General features: G+C 42.0%; 1 protein-coding gene across 2 annotated transcripts; it reads left to right on the top strand.

Annotated features, from left to right (window-relative positions):
- Positions 1-2,777: 2,777 nt before the first annotated feature.
- Positions 2,778-21,626, top strand: LOC106105156 (espin-like). Of its 2 annotated transcripts, XM_013285387.1 has the most exons (4): positions 2,778-3,005; positions 8,015-8,191; positions 13,069-13,209; positions 20,100-21,626. In XM_013285387.1, exons 2-4 carry the CDS (start codon positions 8,094-8,096, stop codon positions 20,407-20,409), a joined length of 549 nt encoding a protein of 182 aa, XP_013140841.1. In that variant the 5' UTR covers positions 2,778-3,005; positions 8,015-8,093; the 3' UTR covers positions 20,410-21,626. The 2 variants fall into 2 exon arrangements, with proteins under 2 accessions (XP_013140841.1, XP_013140840.1); XM_013285386.1 differs by lacking the exon at positions 2,778-3,005 and having other exon boundaries at positions 7,845-8,191.
- Positions 21,627-21,632: the final 6 nt, after the last annotated feature.

Below are 21,632 nucleotides of genomic sequence, written 5' to 3'. Positions count from 1 at the left end.
GAAAAGCGCATATCGCGTTATGCAAATAGCGCATAGCGCATAGTGCTTAGTGCATAGCGCATAGTGCATAGCGCATATCGCTTATCGAAAAAACTCGAAAATCGAAAATTGCGTATCGCGTTTTTCACATAGTGCATAGCGCATAGTGCATAGCGAATAGCGTACAACGCATATCGTTTATCGAAAACCCTAAACTCGGAAATCGAAAATCGAAAATCGCGTATCGCTTATCGCATAGCGCATGGTGCATAGCGCATAGCGCATATCGCTTATCGAAAACTAGAAACACGAAAATCTTAAAAACGAAACTCGAAAATCGCGTATCGCGTTATGCAAATAGCGCATAGCGCACAGTGCATAGCGCATAGCGCATAACGCATACCGATTATCTAAAACTCGAAAGTCTAAACTCGAAAAGAGCATATCGCGTTATGCACATAGTGCATAGCGCATATCATCATCACCATCTCACTATTTGTCCCTACCGAGGGGCTCGGCGCCTACCCCAAGCGCATATCGCTTATCGAAAACTCATAAAACGAAAAATCGAAACTCGAAAAAAAAAAACGTGTTATGAGTGGTTACGTTATTCCTATTATTTCGAGATTAACCTTTTTTTATCATAAAAGGGGGCAAATGTGCGGCAAGAACACCGAGGTGGTCGACGACGCCCATGGATACCGCAACACCAGAGGAACTACAGATGCGTTGCCGGTCTTTGAGGAAGTGATAGGCTCGCTTCTTGAAGGACCCTAATTCGTATTGGTTTGGAAATACCGCCGAGGAAACACCGTTCTACAACGCGGCTGTGCGGGGTAGAAAGTTCCGCGAAAACCGCACGGTTGTGGAATGCCAGCCATCGAGATGGTGAGAGAGAGTCGGATGATGAAACTCGGCGGCAGAAATCGTTCCAGACAACTCCTCGGAACACTCCCCGTGGCACATGCGGTAAAAAATGCAGCGGGAACTGACGTCCCTCCGTAAGGCCAGAGGATCTAGCCGATTGGTAAGAGTTCGGTCGTTTAGTTTAAACCTTTTTATTATTTAGTAAATAAAAAATAAATAAAGGATCATTCGAAACCGGTTTCGTTTTTGGTTTGCATTCGTACTACACACATAGTTGACATATATACTTAACTGAATATGAAAAAAAAAACATAATTACTTGTTTTTTTTTAATATAACAATTTGATAACACAAACGTCCATTGACTTAAGTAAACATGCTCTATGTGTTATCTAAATATAAAATAAGGGAGCATGCGAAAGGGCAAATTGTCTAACTTTCCATTGTAATGAATCGCCGCTGTGGATGTTTTACGAATTCCTACTTCAATGAACAATCACCATTGTGTTGTGTTTGTTTTTAAATTTGCATCGTGTTAATGCATCTCTTGTTATGAATCTTTTTCAAAACATTGCACCGAGGTTAACGACGCGACGCAATCCCAGTGGGTCACTGCAGAGCTCGGGGAAGCGGTGGGCGCTCGCGCCTCATCCAGTCAGCCAACGCCGGCAGAGCACCGCCGTCACACAAACAGACATAACGTATAACTGCGTCGCAACATCACCTCACTCTCTTTTTTACAATTAAATATAACTGCGTAATATTAAGATCTACGCTACGTTTTTTCGGTTATTTTGTACGGTATCCAGTCATGATCCTCAACCCAAAATATGAGCCCTTATTTGGGGGCTTTATAAATGTGAGTGCCTATACACTTCTTCTTACTATATGAATATGAGAATATCCTGGATAGTCCCTAATAATCTGTCACACCAAACATTAGGCAGCGACTTACAGGTTTATGCAGTGCTACTTGTATTCAAAAAGGACAGTAGTTTATTGAGGCGTGTACAGAATGGTGAAATGTAACATGAAATAAATATATCATTCTGCCTTTCGCTTCATGGTCCGTGCAAGCGTGGACGAGGAGCGAGCTGTTACTGCGCATTTAATATAACTTCCATTCTTCCTCGTTATCGTTCTGTTTCCTCTGTTTATCAACTTATCTTTTCGTGTTCGTCGCGTGTTCGTCGTGTGCTCGTGCGGATTACCGAAGGATCCTGCGCACACTGCACGCACTGTTATGTTCGTTAGAAATAATAGTGTGTTACCGTAGTTGTGTACCTATCATAAACCTTTCATTTCATGCTACGTTTCACTCAGTCGTACACATCTTTCCTAGAGTATTTGCACAGCGGAAGGCAGGGCCACTTTCGCGGGCAGGCAGACTCGCTACCGGCGCGTCGACCAGTGCAATACGATTACAAAAACTCGTCTAGAGACATTATTTTGTTGGCTGCTTAGATTTCTAGTAATAACAGAGCTGATGTTGTCTTGTGTTGACTACACTTTCTTAATGGAACATTCTCGTTCATTCTTAGAGGAATACGGATAGTCATTATCGGAGTAGGTAACACGCAATGAAGTCGCAGATTTTGTTTACATTATAGAATGACATACATCAACGTCGTCGATTATCGTCCAAGAGACTGTAATGTCTTATGGATAAAAAAAGTAATGAAACATTTCATTTTCCGTTCGGATTCAAAGTTTTCAATAGTTTTGTTTACAACTCGCGCTGTAATGGCTATATGTATCTGAGGTTTAACTACAAAACGTGATGCGCCGTGCTAATATTACGGTAATAACTCGTCGTCGCGCTACGTAATACACAAGCAGAGCGCGCACGCGACGCGGTCTGCGGGCGCGGGCGGCGGGCGGCGGGCGGCGGCCGGCGTGCGGCGGGCGGCGGGCACTCGCGCGCCGGAACCTGCACGCGCCGCCTGCCACCGCGCGACTAGCACCAACCACGCCGCGGCGAACAACATGTTGCGAGTTGCACGTTGCAGGGTGCATTAAAACGTCTTACTACGACAAAAAAAAAAACTTTTTTTTAAGTCCTTTAATCCCCGAGATAAGTTAAGACATTTTCGATGTGATAATTTTCTGGTGATGTGAGTTCGTGTTGTTTTCTAACGGATTATTACAAACAAATACCGGTAAGTAGTTCTTGAACCATATTCTTTTTGCCCGACTTTTTAATACCATACTGACATCCAGCCGAGTACTAAAATGGCTCTTGAACCGTTTTTCTTAGAGTACGATCTTTCTTCTGATCGCAAACAAGACTGTGGTGTTCATAAAGTTGCTCAAAGCTACGTGAAGTTAGGAAAGTTGCTGTTCGTGTACTTCGTTAAAACTTTTATTGCGCGATCATAAGTATCTTTCTACTACTTAATATTAGTAATCCGTCATTAGATAGATAGATAAAGCCTCTATTCGCTGACAATTTACAATATTTGCAACTTATTAATAACAATATAAATAGTTAAAGTTAAATATAAAAAGCATTTTTTTTAAATAAAGTATGTATGTACATTTTCATTTTCTAGCATCCAATTGCGTGTCAGGTTGTCCTTTGACATAGGCCTCCCCTAGTTTCTTCCACGTCTCTCTATCGCGCGCTAATCGTCTCCATCCCTTCGGTAGGTCGTCTTCCTTATCTTTTTATTTGTCGTCCTCTTTGTCTCTTTCCTTCTCTGGGGTACCAATCCATGATGTCTTTTGTCCATTTTCCTTTATTTGTCCTAATAATGTGTCCTATCCAATTCCACTTTAGTTTTTTAATTTCTTCGAAGACGTCATTTACCTTCTTTTGTTTTTTTCTCTTATTGTTACATTTCTCCATCGTCCATGATTGCTTCTACCTAAATGACCTTCATCAGGGGGCCGCATTTAAACAGTTTCTCTTTATATAAATAGTGTTCTGACATAAAGTCGGGATAGATGGGGATAAGCTCGAAAAACTGACAAAGTAGAAGGGATAAGTTACTTTGCCTCCTCCGCCGGCTCACCAGCTCTGTAAGTGCCGGAGACAGGATTGGATGGCAAACTACTGTTAAAAGGAAAGTTGTGGATGGACACATCGCCCTTACGATGCTTTCAACATCATTTCATTTGTTTTTTAAATAATGACATAATAGGTATTTCTTAAGAGTTTGGCGTGTTAGCGCCGAGCCGATGCGACGTCGATGTAACGTGGGATTGCGTGTGCGCTTCGAACGTTTGCGTGATGACGAAGAAGCAGCCCTCTAGGTAGTACTACTAGTATTACTTATGTGAACGGATTGTTATGCGTAACAGCTAGTGGCTTGCTTGCGTCAAACTTTGATGTCTTCACTTTACAAACTGTGGTATAGCCCGCTTTAACATTTTCGCACTGTAGAGCCGACTCGCCCGGTGCAACACCAAGACCACACAGATGACAGTAGTGAAGTACGCATGACGGAGGCTTAATTTTAGTCCCTTTGTCTTTCAACCACTTTCTTACAAGGAAAAGGTGGAATCGGATTGGACGGAGGACGGTACCCATAAGAAGATAAATTATCTTCTTTCTGAACAATTGCGGATGTCTGTAGGCAGCGGTCGCTTCGCCTTTTCCTCGGTTCCAGGTGGCCGTTTGCCATCGTATGATAAAAAAAACGAAAACCTGCCTGGTTTCAACATTAAGCATGTCTTAGTGTAAAGCGGTGAAAGGTTTAGTCGAATCATTGGAGTTTCATCAACCCAATTACGTACTAGAGTTAATTACTGCAAAAAACCGCGTCATAAATAAATGATAATTTTTATGAATAATTTTTTTTATTTTTTTACTTAAATTGTTTTGAGAATTTAAAATGACTTCGGCATAGTGACTCTAATCTTTTCCCGCGCGTACTTAATTGTGCACACTACTTGTTCAACGCGGCGCGACGGAGGCCCCGCTGCCACCACCGCCGCCACCGCCGCCACCACCTGCCGCTGCTACCCTACCGCCGCGCTGCTAGGCGGCTGTGTCTAATTTTAACACAAGATTTTGAAAAATCATATAAAGTAGGTGCGTATTCACATTTTAATGTTTTGGGTCAACAGTATGTTTTATTCTTATCTATGTAAGGGCACCACAGCCCGTTCCGTATCTACTTTACATACTTCACTTTATTTCAAAACTTTTTCACTTTATTAAAAACTAGCTGGTCCCGTGCGGCTTCATCCTCATGAAATTATGAAATTTTATTTTGTTATTTACATGTGTCTAATTATCAATAGCAAATGTCAAATTGACATGACATGACCAACCTTGGCAATCTTGCTTCCTTGATTTTGGCAGCAACTTATGGTCTCTTTCCCACATTAGGGTTTAAAGTTTAATGGCGTAAAAATATAATACAGCCAAAAGCGTGACGTAAGGGCTTTTATTTAAAAAAGAATTATAGGAAAATTTGTTATAGCTAATTACTAATATTATAAATGGATGGATGTTTGTTAGCGTTTGTAGTCTAAACGGCTGAACGGATCTCCATGAAATTTGGCACAGGTTTAGAGCATAATCGGGAAGAAAACAGGCTACTTTTTATCCCGGGAATAGTTACGGTTCCCGTGGGATTCATTAATTTACTTTTTTAATGTGTACTCGATCATTCTGCAACGGTTCAATATATGTTATTGAAATTTGGCACAGATATAAAACAAAGTCTGGAGTACTCATGAAATAAGGTTTATCCATGACAAATGTCCAGTTCCCAGGGGATACGTAGCTTTTTGTTATTTATATAGTTCATATGTTTTCTAAAACCACGCAGACGAAGTCGCGGGCAACAGCTAGTTTGAAATATTAATTGGACTAAGTTAAAAGAGGCGGCGTGCGGTGCGGCAGCTCGCGGGCAACTAGAGCGTGCCGTACGACCGCACTTTTTACCTAAGCTCTTTACATTTTACGGTATTCAATAATGTTGATGATGGTGTTGCATACACGTTACATAGTACGTATGGTTACGTGGAGTGGACTATCTGCAGCGGACATGATGTTGCATTGGATTGCAAAAAACACACAATGTAATACTATGCTTCCGTAAACAATACTATGTCGTGTCAGGCGCCACCTTGTGTTGGATTGGTGAATCTGTCTCGCTTAGCACGGCTCAGGCGGCAGTCGCTGGCAGTGCGATGCGGCGCGGCGGCGCGGTGCTGCGTGCGGCCGATAGATGGTGGTAGCAGTGGGTATATCTCGTCTTCAATAACGTTACCTCTACCTTCGTATATGAGGCAACGTTGAAATGATCAATCCTTAAGGCGCTCTTGGATAATCTATTTGAGTTGTTTGCACGCATACAATGTTAGGGGAGCACCCCGCGGATGGCTGGGGCGCGTTGTGTCTCGTCGGCCTTCGTGGGCCGTGTCCTTAAATATGGATGCCGCGTCGCGCCGTCCAGTTTCCGATTTAGATTTTTGCATTTAGTTTATAGGATTAATGTAGGTGACGTTGAATGCATGTTTTTATTTCTTTATTTTATTCAAAAAATAAGGGAAAAGCTGACTATGCGAACATAATATCTAAATAAGATTATTTGTACATATGTATACGTTATAGGGGATATGGACCCAAAACATGTATTTTCCAAATGGAATTAATATAATATAACTTCCACTTCCAAATGGTATAAAGTTTTGAGTGTCGATGAAAATAAAATGAAAGTGTGTAACCATAACTAACTTAAAAGTAACTAAAAAAAATCACGTGACCCGCAATTTTTGTCTGTTTAAGGATTAAACAACAAGGATAAAATAAGTGTTAGATAATTCGACACAAATGATTTTTAATATAGACGGACGGCCATATTAATAATACTTGTAAATTAATTTAAAACAACCAAACTCAACTCCAAGGCAACTATTTATAGATATGAACGTTCCGTGGCGTCGCCACTAGAAAAATACTAAGCTTGTTAGCGACTGAGGGCCTGAACAACTCCTTGCCAAGTCTTTCACAAAACTACCCCCACTATTCCTTCCGTTTCCTGATATTTTCCTTACAATATTGTTGTTTTAAATAAAGTTAAATAGTTTTAATAGCACAGACTAAAAGTAACTTTTAAGAATGCAAAATGTATCAAAATAGTTTAAAAGCTAACGTAGGGTAGGAATAATTTCGATATCCGATTTTTACGCTCGTAGAAATTGCAATCGATAGATTCATATGTATAGTTTTTGGATTAAGTATGTCGGAGCGACGAGCGGTTTGCAGAATTAATTCCGTAGGCAGATCATATACACGATTATCATCTTACATTGTGAGCGTGCGCATGTCGGAGATAATAAAAAAAAAATCTTTGTTGATCTAAAACTGTTTAGTACAGTTAGTGGGACTCTGTCTCCTGAGCTAGTAATAACTGTGTTTCAGGAGGCAGCGTCTTCTTTTAACGATTGTCTTGCGGAATTTAAAATACATGGTTACAAAATAAGATGAGAGTTATACATAAAAAGATATTTTTTTTTAATTGGAGATAATAAATAACAATCGCGTAACATCAGAAACACCATCTTTAGTTGACCTCCATCATAAATGAATAATGCACAACACATTCTAATCAAATTGCAAACGTTGACAAAAATTATCCAATTAATTAGATAATAACAAAGCGCATCATTCCACCATTCAATGACAACTGTCCAGTATTCAAAATTATGAATGGCCAGTAACTGTTTTCGTTCAAAAGGTATCTATCATTTCGCCCCGTTAAGTAGATTTAAAATTACTTAACTGGGCAGGAGTATTGGTTGTTTGTTTCCTGTTGCATTGCGACGTTATTTGGAAGAAATAGTTATATTATTTAACGTTATTCAAATCGGAATCACTATCACTTGTTAAACAAATCATATTACCTGTTCACGAGGGTTTAATTATTATCATATATGGGCGTCGGCGGGAGCGTGGTTAGGCTAGGTTGAATAATATAGTTATGTTGTTGATCTACCGTTCCGTTTTCAGTCCCTGCGATGCTTTTTTTTTAATTTTCTGTAATGCACGCGAGGCACACGGTACGCAACACGCGGCATGCGGCACGCAGCTACTCGGCGCTGGGCGGCGGCAGAGGTGGGCAGACGCGTCGCCGCACATCTTACTCGCGCGCGCCGTGTTCTTTAACGTACACGCATACAACTCGGTGCTGAAGTGGACACCGTGTTGCAGAACGCACAAACACCACCGGCGAATATCAGGCGGAATGCGCGTGTGACGTGTGTGTGTCGCCAGCGGGCGTCGGCGCACCATGTGGTACCCGCTAATGGCGCTGTGCCTGCTCTGGCTGGCGGCCATCTTGAGGCGAAAGAGGGCGCCGCTCTCCTGGCGGCACTGCTCTATCCGATTGTTAGTATTGGTTATCTTGTTGAGCTCATAATTTCTTTTCATTTGCTCATACCTATCTATACTCCAATCTATGTTAAAATTATAAAGCGTAAATATTAATTTTTTATTATGTATGTAGAATCCCAGCAACCATCGCATAAGATTAAATACCAGCTAAACCGAACTCGCGAATTGACAGTAACTAGTCGCGATAACTTTATGAGTAGAAATCACCTTACTTACTCATTAAAAGTAAAAACATGTTAATAACCCAGTGAGGCGTGACAGCGGGTGTTTTCGTGTCCGTCGCCGGTGTGAAACGATGTACATACGTTATCTGTGATCTGTGAGCGCCATCTGCCTCCCCCCCCCCCCCCTCGCCCGTCGCCCGATATCATCCCGAGCGCCGCCGTTGCGACGCACGCGCCCCCTCGCGCCCCCTCGCGGCCCCTCGCGCCGCCAATTGCGTTGGTGCGCACTTTCATATATCTGCGTGTTATGCTCACGATTCACTATACCAGTGAATGTTAACTATCGACGGCCTTGGATCAGACGTACTTACTCGTATATTCTATACGACCCTTCAACATCAAATCAGCTCACGGTTCGCACAGGTGAAGCAGAGCAGTGAATTTGCTTGTTGAACTGCATCTTAATGGAAAATTCACAAAAACGTTACAAAATAATGTCGTCGATTGTCCTATGATAAATCAATTAATATTGACTTGTAGCTCTGTGAATGTGCTGCCGTTTTGAGACACTTCAGAGCAGATGTACACACGGGGTAGCGTGTTGCTGTACGGCTCCGTTCGCAGGCGCTCTCCGGGGGCACGCGGCGCGCGGCTGCCGGGGGCGCCGCCGACGCAGTGCAGACAGGCGGGCTGCGGTCATAGTCATCAGTCATCAGTCAGCCAGTGTGACGTAGGCGCGGGACGGACAGAGCCCGCAGCACTCGGCAGTCGCGACGCGCGCGCATTCTCTGCTTTACGTTTAACTCTCACTAATTTTTCCGCGACTTTCCGAACTCTTGTTCAACATAAAACATAACAATTACGCAATGTTTTATGTAAAATAATGTACATTTAGCAAGGCTCAGCTATCGACACGGCATTCATTATAAAATCAAGTTTGAAGGAAAGTGAATTATAATATTTTAGTGGCGATGCGACGCGACGGGAAAGTAACTGGTGCGCTGTGGATTGCGTAAACAAAAAGAAATTTATGTTTTAGTGTTGTGTTGTTATTTGTGTGCGATGATCGATGCGATAACGCTGTAATTTATCAACTTCTTTGCATCCAATTGTCGGTATTATTTGCTTCGATTTGGATATTTATTTAAAAATGTAAACACGTCGTAAGTATGAACTACAGAAGAAGGCTTCAATGAGTATATCGGCTTTTAATCGGTTTATTAAGTTGGCGGATCATTGATGATAACTGATTACCTCACGTGTGTTTGTCTGCCGAATAGAAAACAGTCCTTACGTAGCAGCTATGGTAACTGTATGTGTGGAATGTGGATATCCCCACACAGAAAGTTACCTCTGATAGTTCTATTTGTCACAACATTGAAAACGAACTGTAAACATAACAGCTATTTGTTTAATAATGAACGTAGTCAATTGTCCTTCTGTCTAGCAAGACGTGTATTCATCTAACTTCTTGCTAATATTATAAATGCGAATGTTTAAGTTAAACATTGAAATCTGGTATAGTTGTATGTTGTATGCTTATACTGCTTAACGGATCTCGCAATTTCTCATAGATGTAGAGGATAGTCTGACAGAACACATAGTTTAGTTAATTTTATTATTTCTAATTCTATGCGGGCGAAAGCTACGACTCTAATACGAGTATAAACAATAACTTTATTTGCTTAAATATAAAATAACGGAACAAAGACAATACAATTGCACGCCCTAAAGGTAGATAAACAATATGATGTGTGACGGCTGTCGACAGTACGCGATCGCGTCTGGTGAGCTGCAGCTCGCGGACTCGCGCTGAAATAGAAAGTGTTTTGCTTTAACACTCGTCTGTTACTGTACTTCACGACGAGTAATTGGTGACGACACGCTCTCGGCGACGCGGCGGTGTTATACATATATTTGTAGCGAGGTAATGCTCCCAACAGGAAACTTCCATACACTTACGTTGTACTGACGGTTTCACATACCTTTACATACTTGATAATAATATTATATCCGACGTTCAGTCTCCGTGCGCGGCGCGGCGGGAGCAGGTGACAGGTGCACCGTTCTCGTGCGGAAGCCTTTTGGCGGGCAATTACAATATCGTGACGTCACGCTAACTCTTTTAATTAAAATCGTCGCGTCGCTAAACATACTTAACGTGACTTACACTTTCCGGCATTATTGAATATAAACACAAAATATGTTATACTTGGAATAATACACACAATAATTATTGCATGAAACGGAGTAATTTTACCAATACCACCATAAGTATTAAAATCACATATTACAGACCACCTGTGCTATTCACAGAGTAAAACATAGGAGAATAATGTTGTTGTTAGGTTGAAAAGTCACTCACCTGCCAGTGTCGAGGAGGGAGGGGGACATCTCGCCAGTGAAAACAAGACTCGTGTAAAATAAATGCAAATCGTAGATTTCCGAACTAGAAACGGAGTGTTTTTTGTTCAATCTTACGCATTTGTACATTTTTGTGGCTCTTCTCGAAATATACTACAACGCTTTATGTTTTTATATTTAAGAAATAGATTTTAATGACAAGCTTACTCAAAAAGAAGTTCTGTTGGAAATATGGAAAAATGTCTAAAGGAAGATCTAAGGAGGATTGTAACACGATCGGGCGCCTGTTGAGAGAGCTGTGCAGCTGCGCGGAGCAAGGCGCCTGGTCGCCTGACATGACGCCCGACTTGGCGGCCGAGCGCAGGGGCCCCTTTCTCAACACAGAGCTGACCAACATGGCTACCCTCAGAAAGCGAATTGTGGCCATTGCGAGACGTAAACACAAACGCCCTCGCCCCCAGCCACCGACACTCAAATGCGATAAAGCGATGTCTACAGACGCACTCTTATCGAACGTCCACTTTCTCACGACGACCTCGAGCTCCGAAGATGATACGATGAAGAGAAACATCGATAACTTCCTCATGTCGCGCCGCATGCTGGCCTTCGAAGAGGACGTTTATGAGAAGCCAATAAAACATTTGGGAAAGAGCTCATCGTGCGGCGAGAACTGGTCGCTCAGTAAGGCATGGAAGAACAACAATATTGAATACTTCGGGCGGCCGCCCGACCTTGTCGGTAACAGGGGCGACGGGAAGTTGAGGGAGGAGATCCGTTGCGACGGCAATATCAAGCGGCACATCAGGATCCGCGTCATGCTGTCGCTGCGCATGCGTCGCTATGTGAGAAAGCGGCTACTGGGGCAGGGCGTGCAGGCCATGTGCGCGGGGGTGCCGGCGCGGCGATTCCCGCGGCCTGCCCCGGAATCCTCCAGCTTCGGGTCGCGGTCGCGGGACAGCGCAAGCCGGATGCGGGGCGACGTGCTAGAGGCGCGCAACGCCGCGCTCACTTTATGCCACGATTACGCGCAGGATGTCGACACGCTGCACGTTGCTCTGCGCGCTGGGAATTTTAGGTTTGTATCTTAGACAATTAACAGAAGTAGGACATTTCTTAAGTACCTAAATAAATAAACTTTAAGGTAATTTATGAGTTCGCATAATTGTAGTGAAAATTTAAAATTGTCCTGCTAAATGTTTTTTTTTTTTCATTTTTTCATATTATAACATCACATAATAACTAGATTTGCACTTTACACAAACAATGATACAGGGGAGAAAAACTAGCTCTTTGTATTCTGGACACAGACGGTGCAGTCGAAGCGTGTTGATAGCATTATCTCGTCAAAAAACTAAAATGTTGGGTGGGAATGTCCGCTGACTCACGTCGCGACCGTTGACCGTAAACACTGAGGCAGAAGACAATGCCGCTGCGGGCTGACACAACGCATGAGCGCTGCCGAATGACCCCGTGTCAATTACTGCTGTGTAGCCCGTGTCACAGTGTGTCACAGTGTGTCACAGTGTGTTGCAGTGTGTCGCCGTGTCCCATGCGCGACGCATAACGAACAATAACGCCGTGTTAATGACACGAGCTTAGTAAGTTACGCATTAGTAATTCGCCACGCCCTCATCCGCAATATCAGAGAAATTACAGATGCACTTCGTTTATGATTAAATTATTAGCACAGGATAGTAAAAAATCAGTAATAGCTCCCGCGTTAAGCTACTGACTACTATCTACAGCGGTCGTGAGTACGAGTCCCGGCCGCCATTCCACTAATGTCAACCATAATGTGCATAAGTTTTTCGAGCTCGACTGGAATGGTTTGAGAAACAATATTTTTAGGTAACGAAACTCTAAGGACGAGTACACACAATTATCAGTGACATTGCATATTGTACAATGTAATGTAATTGTATACACGTAATATTGTTTGACTGAAATGGATTTACCGCCACCTGCTGGCCAACAACAACAACAACTAGTCACACGTCTGCGCCTGCACAGGTTTAATGTCGCGCAATGGTAGATGGCGTTCCGGCAGCGCGTTGATGTCTTTTGCTCGAGGATGCCGAACACTACCGTAAAATCTAAACAAATGAACAATGTTTACAATGTATTTATTTTAAAGGTTTTAAATTTAAAATATTATCTCAGGTGCGTTTGCTATTTTTGGAGCCTTTAAATGTTGTCGCTTTCACTTACTGATTATTAACTTGACTTGACGTAAAGAGATTTATAGTGCTAAGAGGGATAAAACAACTTATTTTTAGTAGTGTAAATAAACGTATGTATAGTAATAACAGTTCAGGTGCGAATGTATGAGATGTGTTTGTGCAGGAGCGGGGTGCGGGCGGGGTGCGCGGAGCGCGGCGCAGGCTCGGCCGGCATGCCGGGCGGTGCACTGGCGCTGCACTACGCGGCGGCGCGCGGCTGCCTGGACTGCGTGCGCCTGTTGGCCACCACCACGCCGGACGTCAAGTGAGTCTCCGCATCCACCTGCTGCAACTGCAGCACGATGCATGCTGCACGCTGTACGCTGCATGCTGCATGTTGCCTGCTGCATGCTGTGTTGTTGAAGTTAGCAATTACATTTATATTTAGTTGTTGATAAAAGCTAACAGTTTCTTCAAATCATTGAACATAATATGTATTCTGTATTTGATAACAGTTGCATTAAGTAGTTAAGTACCGACACGCGCCATAAGCATGCGCTGTGGAGCGGCGGCGACGGCGGCCACGGAAAAGAAATATTGTTGCCTGTAGTTTTTGTTGTTGCGGCGCACGCAGCGGTTACAGTTATCCGTGGTCGTAGTCACTCGGCGCTCATCACTTCAGGGGTTACATTAAAACAAAAAAATATGCCAAAATTACTATACTTAGGTTATCGATTTGTAACATAAATAATTTTTAGAATCAATTTGTATTAACAAATAAACGACCACTTTTTGCATTGGTATATAATATTAATCGAAGCAATAATTATCACAACACTTAACCCATAGTAACATTACTAGTCTTTTTTTTATTCAGATAATATGAGTTTTTAACTTCTTAAACAATAACGACAGTAGAGGCGCACGCGCGCGGAGAAAGCGTTACGAAATTAATTGCGGCGAGCGACTGAGGCGAGCCCAAGCGGCAGCAAGCTTCACTCGCGGTTGCACACATCGCGTTCGCTTCGTAGATTTACAACAAAACTCCGATCGCTTGCGAATATTGATGTCTGGAAGAGGTCGTGGCTGCGCACCTCCATACAATAAACCTTCCTATTTCTCTCTTTCATATATTATTTAAATTCATGGAGTATATTGAATTAAACTCACGTACTTACTTTCTTATAAATGAGATGTTAGATCGATTATAGAATTTGTCGAAAGCTTCCGGGAAAATAATTTAAACAGAGCATTAAGAACACGATTATTCAAATGGTGTAGGGTAGGCGGATATGTAGGTCGCAACCGCAGCTCACAGTGGTCGCCGACAGCGGACGATTTCTAAATATTAACTTCAATTAGTTAATAACTTTGTTTCAAGTAGTTATATTAACGGCTTACTGTTTGGCCTCAGGAAGCAAAGACGGAATAACATATTACGTGTCGATGTCGCGTATTTATGATGTATCAGGCGCGCGACCTTCAATAGCGTCAGTTTGAATTCGGTTCGGGATACCAAAGTACAAATAGCACGTTACGTTTTGAAGTATTTGAAGAGCAAAATAACAAAGGTTTTTAAAAATAAATATCACGTTCGCTTTTCTTATGACTGCGCTCGAGGCTTTAATAAAGAGCAGTCGGACGCAGGTGCGCGCAGGTGCCGGCGCGGTGCGGCGCAGTCGGCTCAGTGCGCAGCGCGTGCGCCGGCGAGTGGCCGCGAGTGCCGGAGCGCGCAGTTTCGGCTGCAACTGTAGCGTCGCGTCTACGATCGACAAGCTTTTAGTTGAGTTATTACATCTCCTGCCACTTCTAGTGGCTTATATCTTTAGAATTAAGTCGTGATTTTACATTATTGCCTTCATATTTTAATACAGTTCCCTTATACTCGTATATAACATAAACTTAGTTTTCCTTTTACTATATCTTATTGGGCGAACTGACTGCGGTCGATAGAATCGTTACAAATCTTTGTCAAAATCTACTCTAATTCGTGACGTACATACATACATAATATGCATTAGTAGTTCATGATTTAAAAATGTAGAAGGATATACTAAAGCTGTAGATTCTCTGTCTTACTAAGAACTGACTTACTAACCAGCTATGTTACATTATAATTTATACAATTTTAGTTATTTTTTTAGAACAAAAGTTTTGTTATGCATCGAATAGTTTTGGTATTAATTGCGACTGCTGCAGTGCAAGTGAAGTGATATCATATTAAAAAAAGCGAACAAGAAAAAAGTGTAATGTAAATGCGATAACGCAAGCAAGATGGCGACTTGTCAACGACGCGAGCGCCCTCTGCGCGCTGCCTCCGCCCGCCTAAAGCAGTGCCGTTCCGCGCCTGCGTCCTCGGTAGCGGCTGCCAGCACCCTCAGGTAGGGCAGTGCTGAAAACTTTTTGAAGTTCGCGTAGCGCTCAAACCTTTTCTCACCTCAACTATACTGCCTACATGCTTTAATCAGCTACTAAATCTAATTACAGTTTTACTACGCAACTAAATATATTATTTTTGTGACATCAATGGTGTCATCCATCGTAACATTTTCATTATTTGGATTATGTGCCAGTATTCGAAAACTTGTTATTTTGATGTATTGTTTTTTGTATTAAACGTTACTATAAGCCGTACGTCCGGCCGCGGCAGCAGTACTCGCCGCGTCTCTGTCGCTGTATCTTCAAGAGAAATTGCAATAATCATTTTCACATGACGCCATTAGAAGGAGCGTGTGCTGCGGCTGGTCCGTGGCCGCGCGGCCGCATTCCGCCGCTTGCCGCTTACCGCTTGCCACAGAGTAATTACGCGCCATTACATTCTGCTGTCGTACTGTTGCACCGCTCATATAAAGTGTGCCGTCGCAATATAGGTAATAACTTTCCCGTTTGCAAGAGAAACACATGAGCACAGATAGATTCACAGTTAATAATTATATTGACATAATTTTCCGGTCGTGCTACTCCAAGTTGTAAACTACCGCTGAGATGAGATACAGCTCTGCACCCGCATCAAGTGTACGGATGACGAACGTGTACATTTTGTGTAAGCTGTCCTCCGCCGCGGCACAAGTTCTGCCTCTGAAAGTTGCGATTCCATTTCAGTAAAACGTTTAACAACCCCCAAGTCAAACATATCGTTATTGAAATAAGAATAAATAGGCAATTACATTGTTTGTTTAATGGCTTTTGTTTTAGACCATTTTCATTTAAGTCTTTTTTAAGGATATATTTTTATTATTATATTTCAAAACATATTTATACTTCCTTGTAACGGGATTTGTGCAGTTCTCTGGCGGCGATGGTGATCACCATCCAGCTATTACAGATTAATTATCGTGAGATAGCGTCAGTTGCGGGTTGCGGGTTGCGGTGTTGTTTTGTTGCGTTCCGATCTGAATGGCAGCTGGCGGCGCGCTGGCCAGCACACAACTTTCTGCATACATTAGCACATATACAGCACGACATTACGAAGATAACTTCTAGATCATTAGAATTCTGTACTATATTGTATAATTCACGATTATGGCGTTAATATAATTTGTGGTTGATCCGATCCTGATATTTGATTACATAATAATATACCGGATTTTGCGTGCAACTTTATCGGCACAAAATTTAAGAACTTTATATTAAATAAAGCCTAAGTGCGCCGTCAACAGTTAGGTTTAGTAATTTGATTTAGTTCGCACTTGCCGACATCGACACTCACCATCGGACGGGATCGCGGTCAAGGGTTTCTTTAGTCAATGTAAACTTAACAAACACTGAAAAACATTCAAAACAAAACAATAAGTTAATACCAAATTAATTGGTCATAATACGAATCGATAGCGTTTTCTGTTTTGTTTTTGTTGTAATTAATTACCTTACAATGGGCGGATTTCTTTCAGTGCCATCTAGTGTCTGATAGAAACGCTGGGAAAATACGTGAAGAAAAGGTACGCGTAATTATTGCAATGTTTTCTCTGAGCGCACCGAGACCACCTCGCCTCACCCCGCCTCACCCCGCACCGCACTCACTGTGAATTTAACATATCTTTATCTTTATCGATAATATCAACTAGGGTGATGTAATCAATTGTGCCGATTCTTAGAAAGATTCCGAGAAAGTAGATTTATAATGAATGCCATTACGAGCTCATTAATACCTCGATATACATAAATATGTATATAAGATCCGTAAATACGTATTACATAACGGCGAGGTCGCCATCAGTATACTTTAATGATGATACGGTAGTATGACATTGTTCTGAGAAAAACAAAAATTTAACTCATTTGTTATGTAGTAGGTGTTCAATGCCGGACTTTGCCACTGCACTTAAAAACGGGTTTAATTTTATTACTTAGAGTTTTATTACTTACTTAGATTTATTTGACATAATTTTAGTTGAGCATTACTTCTCGAGCTGGGTTAGCTGGTCAAATGTGGACAGCATCTGGAGTATCACGAGAGAAGCAGAGATATGCAACATGTTGTGGGACGAGCGAGCCTTCTTAGCTTACATGAATAATTTTTTTTTATTTTTTAACTATTAAAAACGGGCTGTTACTGAATAGAAATTGTAATGGTTAAAAACCCGGTGTGGTGCGGCGTGCTGCGCCCGCGGCCCGGGGGCAACTTTCCCCGCCCCCGCCCCCGCCCCGCAACGCGGCGCCGCGAGCCGCACGCGCAGTTCTGCGGAGACGCGAGCTAGTTCCGCGCGCGTTACTTGTACTCCATGGCTATTTTCAAATGTCGATAATTGTCGCGACATTCAGTTTTCAGTGTGAATTAGTAAACTAAAAACAGACCGTTCTTGTACAATGACTCTCCTTTTGTTAAGCAAAACGTGCTCGTCATTTGTCGCATCGCATCTTATTTACGTTCTATCGTGTGGTTCTATGTGAAAGTTAGTTATTTTTTAATTTCGTCTTTGAATGTTTCGAGTGACTTTCCACAATGACCCTGAGCAACATAGAGCGTTGCGCGCGCGGCAAAAACAAACTGTTCGGCAAGAAGGGCAACAAGACCAACAGATACCAGAAGGTTAAAACTGCATCCTGCGCCGGCGCCGGCAGGGGGCGGTAACGTTTCTTCATTAAATTGTCAACTCTTACTTGGTAGTCATTGTGGTCACAAACAAAGTGTCAGCAGAAATGTTGCCCGATATTTCTAATCTTGGATAAAACTCTGCAAAAGTCGCGGAACGCATCTAGTGTAACTATATCAATATAGAAACATTTGGGCATAACACTAATAAGTCTCTCGAATCCAAGGATGTTACTCGTTGAAGTCTTTTGAAGCGACACATTGAGTGCGGCCCGCGCAGAGCCGGGTGACGGCGAGCGGCGGGGGCCGCCAATTTAAAATCTAATCTAATCTACATAAACGTAAATACGTTTTATTTGAGCTACAACAACTAAGTACTGAGAGTGCTTTATTATTTACGTATTACAATTATATATTACGTCTGTTATCAAACACCCGCCTCGACCTAGTTTACAAATTTCGTTACATTAACTTCCGATTACCAAAGTGTATTGCTTTAACAACAACAACCATTCTTCTCAACAGTGAAGGCTTTGAAAAGAGCCCGCGGCGGTCGCCCTGTGTTATGCACTTACATTTCGTAACGCACGCATTAGTCTACTTGAGAAATTCAATACATTAAGCTTAAGGAAATGAATTAAAAATGCTCTAGACTACGTAACGCTTGAGATTGCATTTTCAGGTTGCTAGAGTCTTCTGAATGTAAGTAAGTGTAAGTATGGATGGATTGTGTGAAAGTGGATATGCTTTAAAAAGGAGTGGATTCAGATGTGACGGCTGATAGAGATGTATGGAAGAGCAGCACATACTGTGCCGACCCTCCGTAAGGGATAAGGGCAAGTGGATGATGAGAGTCTTCTGGATGTCGCACGTCACACGTCACGTCACACTCCTTATTCGATGGTTTCTTTAAATTCACTATTATCTTCATTACCGAGACGAGGCCGAGTCTGTTCAGTTCAAATTGTATAAAAATTTGTGGTTAATCGCCACATCTGTGGAACTCCGTCTGTGAGTGAATTCTTATAGGGAAACATGTAATCGATATGCAAGAATTCTATAAAACATTCGTTGCTTAGAATCTCCGAATAATAAGTTAGAAGATGGGTAAGTTACGTTAGATGTTGTCAATGGAATAGTTTGTCGGTTCACCTTGAGACCGTTAGCTGTGAGGTCGCAGCCGCCGCAGGTCGCCGCGCCCGCACGAGAGTGAAAACCATTCGAGAAAATAAAAGTGAAACGTGAGAGCGGCCGCCCCCCGCGCGCCCCCCGCACACCCCCGCACGCTGCAGCCAAGATAACTCGCTCGGCTGCGAGCCGCGACTGTGATTGTGTAACCAAAGCGGCCGGCGCATTAGGTCTTGATCACATCTTGCAAGTCTTTGACCAGGATACTATATTTACTTTTGTCTCTATCTCTGACCTATTATCGTAATGATCTATTATCGTACAAAAAGAAATTTCCTATTCTAAATTATTTTCAGTCTAAAGACTAATAAATTCAAGAATTGTGAATAATTTTATGCATGGAATTAGTTGTAAGACAACGCAAAGTTACCTTATAAAACAGCGTATCAGCGACCTCTATTACACCTTCACATTCGGTGCTACTGGGCACAGTTAAAATGTTGCCGACATGTGTAAAATTCATCTATACTATATATACTTCATTACTAATATAATGAAGCGTAAAAACACAATTCTTTGTTGCCTAAAATGACAGCAATTACAGTATATTTTTTAAATAATTATTTTCTTAATAAAAAACCCTACACTTAGATCACGCTTTAGGTTATATATTTTCACGCTATTAAACTTAGTTGGTAAATTGGATAAAAGACCTAATGAAGGGAAGAGACCATAAGTTGCTGCCAACATCAAGGTATCAAGATTGCCATGGATTGTTATAATGTCATGTCATTTTGACATTTCCAAATGATAAATTGACAAAAGTGAACGATAAAATAAAGTTTTTATAATTACCCGCGGATGAAGCCGCATGGCAACAGCTAGTAATAAAATAAATTCAAATCGTTGCATTACACATATAATATGTACATATTGTTAACTGTTATTATTTAATACACATAAATATTTATCTGTATCCGGATGCAGGAAGAAAAGCTTCGACTGCAGGTTAAGAAAGACAAAAGTGTTCAGTGTTGTTTTGTGTTGTGTTGCAGCGCCAACACGGCGATGGACAACGACGTGACGCCGGTGTACCTGGCGGCGCAGGAGGGCCACCTGGCCGTGCTGCAGTACCTCGTGCTGGAGGCGGGCGGCCGCCTGGACGCGCGGGCCCGCGACGGCATGCTGCCCGTGCACGCCGCCGCGCAGACCGGCTGCCTCGACTGCCTCCAGTGGATGGTGAGCCTCGCCCGTCTTACTGCCTTGCCGCCGCACTTCTGCACTAGTGAGCCGCTGCTATGTGCCAGCCTTACTCACAACGCAACTTGTTTTCTCGCTAGCAAATGTGCAATGGAAAGTTATTGAACTATAATAGGACATATTTTCTCCTAAGCGCTGGTAGTAGACTTGCATAACACAAGCCGCGCCGCACGAGCTGCGCACTGCGCGAGACTTGATCATCACCAAATATCAAGATAAACTCCATATTATGTAGTTGTTTTATATATTCGACTAATTATACTATTACGTGTATAAACATGATGTACACGGAAGAAATTTTGCAACCGGAAACTTGTCTTAAACAACTTTGCGGCATTACCGTATTTCAAGACGAGTTTCCGGTAAACTATCTGATTGTAGGTTTTATCTATTTATGATTTTTTTAAATGTAAAATGCAATACGTAGTAAGTGAAAGTTTTTGCTAATTTTAATAATGGCATAAATATATTGGAATTATTCCACAAAGAATAACAGCTCTAAAATCCGGATGTTTGTAATCTTTTATGAATACGGAAACTTGAGAGTTCACACGATAGGCACACACACACACACGCACAGTGCTTAGATGATCGCAATACATATTCGTAAAGCACAGAAGTAGTTTCTGTAAAGTCTTAGAAAGTGTATATATTTAATATTGTTACACAATCAACATAGGTACATAGAAGAATTTCACTTTGTTTCGCGGTCGGTTGTACTTTTATTATCACACTATGAAAGACTCATAGCTTGAATGATTTCCCGTAAAGTTAAAACATGTTCAGCAAAGGCGTGTGCCTTCCCAAGTATCCGTTATGTTAATAAAAAAGAGTATTATGAATTATTTTTAAACCAATTGATTAATTTACCGATTCATACTAAAATGGCTACTTAATTTATAATAAAGTTTATATTTGGTTGTTATCTGCCATTTATTTGTGGTGGTGATCTTGGAGTTATTCATACTGGCCGTATTCTATTAGCATTTGCTGCTCATTGGGTACAAAAATGGCATTTTGTAATGGCGGCTAACATAAATTTAGCAGGAATGTACCGAGTAGGCGGCAACTCGTAGATACTGGAACATTCAGCGTGTGAGAAGCACAAGTAATGCGTGTGAATGTCTACTCCACACTGAATCGCTGTAGAAATCATAGCGGAGGCAGTTTCTGCTCGAACTCTATTCGAGTGTTTTACACAAAAACCAGTGTTTCAATAGAATCCGTCCATTAGAAACCGGCGCATTGTATTCTTTACGAGTTTTTGTTATCGTCGGCCGGAACAACGAACGCGTTATCGCTCACAAGATGCCCGCCTGCCGCTTGCC

The sequence above is a fragment of the Papilio polytes genome, unplaced genomic scaffold (genome assembly GCF_000836215.1).
Source record: "Papilio polytes unplaced genomic scaffold, Ppol_1.0 DF823177.1, whole genome shotgun sequence".
Taxonomy (NCBI): Eukaryota; Metazoa; Arthropoda; class Insecta; order Lepidoptera; family Papilionidae; genus Papilio; species Papilio polytes.
Note: the sequence above shows the minus strand (reverse complement) of the source record. Positions and strands in the feature narration are given on the sequence as shown.

Bases quoted from the DNA above. Each gene is read 5' to 3' on its own strand.
- LOC106105156 (XM_013285387.1), top strand. From the start codon at position 8,094: ATGTGGTACCCGCTAATGGCGCTGTGCCTGCTCTGGCTGGCGGCCATC. The intron at 8,192-13,068 runs GTTAGTATTGGT...GTGTTTGTGCAG, and splicing joins CGGCACTGCTCTATCCGATT to GAGCGGGGTGCGGGCGGGGT. The intron at 13,210-20,099 runs GTGAGTCTCCGC...GTTGTGTTGCAG, and splicing joins ACCACCACGCCGGACGTCAA to CGCCAACACGGCGATGGACA.